The following is a 5,639-nucleotide window of genomic DNA, read 5'->3' as shown; positions in this document are numbered from 1 at the left end:
GACTCAATGCTTCCTTCTTCTACTAGTATAAATTGGATCCTTAAGGTCCAATGTTGCTGCATTCTCCACTTGGAAACCTTCATAGAAAGGTTTAAGTCTATGGCCATTCACGTTGAACACTTTGAAAGTTGCTAAACTTTGAATTTCAACTACACCATGAGGAAAAACATCAGTAACAACAAATGGTCCAATCCAACGAGAACATAACTTACCCGAAAACAAACGAAGCCTTGAATGGTAAAGAAGGACTTTTTGACCAACTTTAAACTTTCCTAGAGATCATATTGTCATGAAAAGCTTTCGTCTTTTCCTCGTAAATCCTTTCACTCTCATAGGCATCATTGCGAATTTCCTCTAACTCTTGTATTTGCAACTTCCTGTGTTCCACTTTCATCCATCTTCATGTTGAAACTCTTGATAGCCCAATAAGCCTTGTGTTCTAACCCAACTGGAAGGTGGCATGGTTTCCCAAACACCAACCGACAAGGTGACATACCAATGGGCGTCGTATAAGCAGTCCTATATGCCCACCAAGAGCAAACTCCAATCTTTTATGCTTGGATTGACCATATTTTCAATGATGGACTTGGATCAGTCCTCTACTCCACCAAGCCCTACTATTGCCACTACTATTGCCTCAGGTATGCTTTCTTCTGCTTCAACCCCTTCCTCTTGGATCATTGCCTTCGGGGCTTCCGAACACTTGTTAGGTAACAAACACATGCATCATTCATTGTCTCCTTGTCTTCCTCATAAATTTGTCACTATTGCTAATGATTCCCAAACCAAGGTGCTTGGCAAGGGTTCCTCCTCTCTTACCGTGTCTATTCCTCTCCAAGATGTGTTATTCGTTCCTCAATTTTCGTCAAATTTTCTCTCCATTAGTCAATTAACCAAACAGTTGAATTGTTTTGTCACCTTGTCTCCATCTTCGTGTATATTTCAGGATCTAACTATGAAACAGGTGATTGGTGGCGGCCATGAAAAATGTGGTTTATACTATTTTATTCTTCCACTAGTAGTTGCTATTTCATCCACTACATCCGAGGCTCAATTGTGGCACAACCGGCTTGGTCATCCATCTACCTCGTCACTTTGTTCTTTAGTTCCATCTCTTAAATATTTGCCTAATTTCAATTATGAGGCATGTCAATTAAGTAAGCATGTTAGGAGTACATATTCTCCTCGTCTTACATCTACTAGTATTGCTCCTTTTGCATTAATACATTCGGATATATGGGGCCCTTTAAAGGTCTCTAACATTTTTCAGATTCAATATTTTTTTACTTTTGTGGACGATTTTACCCCAGTGACTTGGTTGTTTTTGTTTAAATATCAATAAAAATTTCTTTCTATTTTTAAAAAATTTTATGCAATGGTTCTAATGCAATTTGGAAAAAAATTCAAATCCTTAGATCTGATAATGCTAAGGAATATCTGTCTCATGAGTTTAAATCATTTTGTGAGGGTAATGGGCTTCTTCATCAAACATCGTGTGCCTATACCCCTCAATAAAATGGTGTCCCTGAACAAAAGAATTGTCACCTCCTTGAAGTTGCTCGGGGCCTCCTCTACTCCATGAAGGTACCCTACTTTTATTGGTCTCATAGTATTCTTACAATATACTTTCTCATCAATAGGTTACCTTCATCAGTACTTAGAAATCAAACTCTGTATTCTATTTTGTTTCATGGTGAATATCCATTTTCTCTTCCTCTTAAAGTATTTGGTTGCATATGTTTTGTTCATGATATTTCACCACATAAAAATACACTTTATCCTCGGTCTCTGAGGTGTATTTTTTTGGGGTATTCTCAAACTTAGAAAGGATATATTTGTTATAATCCTACACCTCAGAGGTTAATGGTATCTTGAGATGTGACTTTCTTTGAAGACATTTCCTTCTACTTCTCACTTGAGGCTCCTCCAGGGTTTACATTTCCTCCTACCACTTCGTGCTCGCATGTGCCATTGAATGAAGATATTACTCAACCCCCTGAAGCACTGACCATCCCCTCACCTATGGAGATGTCCGATCCACCTGAGGTAACTCCTATGTTTGGGCCTGAATTTGATACTCGGCCTATTGCGTTACAAAAGGAAACCTGTTCTTGTACTACACCTCATCCAATTGCCAATTTTATGTTTTCTCATCGCTCATCTGAGTGTGTTCAGTTTCTTGCTTCTCTTTCGTCTATTTCCATACTACAATCCTATCAGAAGGCCCTGAAGCATGCAGGATGGAAGGCGGCTATGGATGAAGAAATGCATGCATTATATGAAAATCAAACATGGACATTGGCATCGCTCCAAAAAGGGAAAAGACCGGCTGGTTATAGATGGGTTTTTTTAGGTGAAATACAACCCAGATGGGTCGGTTGCTCACCTTAAAGCACACCTGGTTACAAAAGGTTATACTCAGTGCTATGTGATAGATTATGAAGTGAATTTCTCTTCGGTTGCAAAACTAAACTTGGTAGGTATCATCCTCTCTATTGCTGCTAACTCATTTTGGCCAGTATATTAGCTCGATGTAAAAAATGTATTTTTAAAAGGTGATATACGCTAAGAAATTTATATGGACTAACCACCATGATATGTGGTTGAGGGGGAGTCCGTATGCCGGTTAAATAAATCTTTATATGGGCTTAAACAGTTCCCTCGGGCCTGGTTTGATAAATTCAATCAAACACTTCTATGATTTGGTTTCATTGGTGCTCGGTTGATCATTCAGTATATGTTAAAAATACTATCAAAGGGAAGATATTATTGGTCGTGTATGTTGATGATATTATCTTGACTGGGAATTATGCTCATAGTATACAAGAAGTGAATAATATGATATGTCAAGAGTTCAAGACTAAAAATTTGGGTATGCTCAAATATTTTCTGGGTATAGAAGTCCTTCAATCAAACCATGGAATAGTATTGTCTCAAAGAAAATACTTCTTGGATCTTCTTGAAAAAATAGGAATGAAGGGTTGTAGACCAGTTGATACACCTATGGATGCAAATGAAAAATTGTGTGCCACAACTGGAGAAGATGTTGGCACTGTAAAATATCAAAGACTTGTGGGAAAATTGATCTATATCACGGTAACTAGGCCAGATATATTGTATGGTGTGAGTGTGGTAAGTCAATTCATGCACAAACCACAAATTACTCACTGAAAATCGTTGGAGAGAATACTACGATACTTAAAAGGTGCTTCAAGAAGAGGATTGCTATATAAACAACATGGTCACTTCAATATAGAAGGCTTCTCAAATGTAGATTGGGTTGGATCATCCGATGATAAATAATCAATGTTTGGGTATTGTACCCTTGTTGGGGGGAACTTGATCACATGGAAAAGTAAAAAGCAAAACGCGGTTGCAAGATCTAGTGCTGAAGTAGAATACCGAGCTATGGCCCACTCTTTAAGTGAACTTTTATGGATAAAGACTCTTCTTACTGAATTGGGATTTTATAAAGGACGCTCTATGGGCCTACATTGTGACAATCAAACAATTATTCACATTACGTCAAATCCAGTCTTCCATGAAAGAACTAAACATATTGAAGTGGATTGTTATTTTATACGGGAAAAGTTTCAAGCAGGAATAATTTCTCTTAAGTATGTTTCATCTCAAGAACAACTAGCTGATATCCTCACCAAACCAGTTACATCCAAAATTCTATCTTATATAGGTGGCAAGTTGGGTATTTATGATGTATTTTCTCCAGCTTGAGGGGGAGTGTTGGAAGACGGGCTGAAGCCCACAAGATCAAGGCTAGAAGCCCACAAGCTCAAGGCTAGAAGCCCACACGTCAAAGGAGTAGCAAAGTGGTTATTTATGGTATGTTCCATAAGGATGGCATGAAGGTGTAAATACATTGTCTTAGTATGTCTTTTAATCTATTGAGTTATAAGCCTAAGGGCCTTTTTAATATTATAAATAAGAGCATTGGCTAAGAGGTAAGGCATTCAAGCCTTCTCCTCTCTTTGAGAAAACGTCCAACCACCCTCTCTCCTCCCTTGACGCATTCTCTCCTTCCCTTAATCCAAACTCTCCTCTCTAACGTCCTTCTTCTTCTCTCTCTTCTCTCCTTCTTCGTCCATGTTCACCTAGAGTCATCCTCATGGTCCTAACTTCTACACTTTATATATTTTGCCTTTATTTCAATATTTTGCATTTCTATCTATCCTTCACCTTAAATATTGAATTTTGCCTTTCTTTCTATATTTTGCCTTTCTTTTTGTATTTTGCCTTTCTTTTTGTATTTCACATTTCTTTTTATATTTCATTTTTCTTTCTGTATTTCATCATTCTTTCTGTATTTCAAGTTTCTTTTTATATTTCATCTTTCTTTCTATATTACATCTTTCTTTTTATATTTCGTGTTTCTTTCTCTATTTCGTCATTCTTTCTCTATTTTGTCTTTCTTTCTATATTTCGTCTTTCTTTCTATATTTCACCTTTATTTCTCTATTTCGTCTTTCTTTCTATATTTCATCGTTGTTTCTATATTTCGCCTTTCTTTCTCTATATGGCCTTTCTTTCTCTATTTTGCGTTTCTTTCTCTATGTCGTTTTTCTTTCTATATTTCGTCTTTCTTTCTATCTTTCGTCTTTCTTTTTATATTTCATCATTCTTTCTTTATTTCACATTTCTTTCTCTATTTCACCTTTCTTTTTATATTTCGTCTTTCTTTCTATATTTCGTCTTTCTATCTATATTTCGCTTTTTTGTTCTATTTTGCCTTATCTTTCTTTGTTTTGCCTTTTCTCTCTATATTTCCCATCTTCATTATATATTTCATCTTTCTTTCTATATATCGTCTCTCTTTTTGTATTTTTCCTTGCTTTCTGTATTTCACTTTTCTTTCTATATTTCTCCTTTCTTTCTATATTTCGCCTTTATTTTTATATTTCATCTTTTTTCTTTACTTCGTCTCTCTTTTTGTATTTCATACTTCACTCTATATTTCGTCTTTCTTTTTGTATTTTGTCTTTCTTTCTGTATTTCATCTTTGTTTTTGTATTTTGTCTTTCTTTCTATATTTCATTTTTCTTTCTATATGTTGTCTTTCTTTCTGTATTTCATCTTTCTTTTAATATTTCTTCTTTCTTTTCATTTTTTGTCTTTGTTTCTGTATTTCGTCATTTTTTTCTATATTTCGTCTTGTTTCTATATTTCGCCTTTATTTCTATATTTCGTCTTTCTTTTTTGAACATTGGGTTTATCCATCATGTGCTGAAGAATTTCTTCAGTTTGATGAATATTGGTTTATCCTAGACTGATCTTAGTTTTTTCTTGTTTGTATTAAAGTCATATTACCTTTGCTTTCTGTCATTGGTATCAGAGCCAGGATTAGCTACATAGAGAATGTTTCTATATGACTCTATGATGGTTTAGACATTTTGTATCATAATTAGAATTGTGTTTATCCAAGGTTGTTTTTTAAACCTTGTTTATTTTGTTGATCATCTTCATGAGAAAGTATAGGACGTCACCCAAGTCGCATTAAGTTTGGTCATATTGCCAATAAGGCATTGAAAGTTGTGCAGTCTTAAATTGTATTTCGTTATTCTTTATATGTTTCATATTTCTTTCTTATTTCGTCTTTCTTTCTATATTTCATATTTCTTTTAATA

The 5,639-nt window shown here is 35.2% G+C and overlaps 1 protein-coding gene across 1 annotated transcript; it reads right to left on the bottom strand.

Annotated features, from left to right (window-relative positions):
• Positions 1 to 3: 3 nt before the first annotated feature.
• LOC137959541 (uncharacterized) lies at positions 4 to 494 on the bottom strand. Its single transcript, XM_068806904.1, has 2 exons — positions 360 to 494; positions 4 to 267 (listed from the first exon to the last, which is right to left on the bottom strand). The coding sequence occupies exons 1-2, from the start codon at positions 492 to 494 to the stop codon at positions 4 to 6; spliced, it is 399 nt and encodes a 132-aa protein (XP_068663005.1).
• Positions 495 to 5,639: the final 5,145 nt, after the last annotated feature.

This window comes from Aristolochia californica, unplaced genomic scaffold, assembly GCF_029961685.1.
Source record: "Aristolochia californica isolate CCGP_79_NKW_82.1479 unplaced genomic scaffold, dmAriCali1.0.hap1 SCAF_3, whole genome shotgun sequence".
Taxonomy (NCBI): domain Eukaryota; kingdom Viridiplantae; phylum Streptophyta; class Magnoliopsida; order Piperales; family Aristolochiaceae; genus Aristolochia; species Aristolochia californica.
Note: the sequence above shows the minus strand (reverse complement) of the source record. Positions and strands in the feature narration are given on the sequence as shown.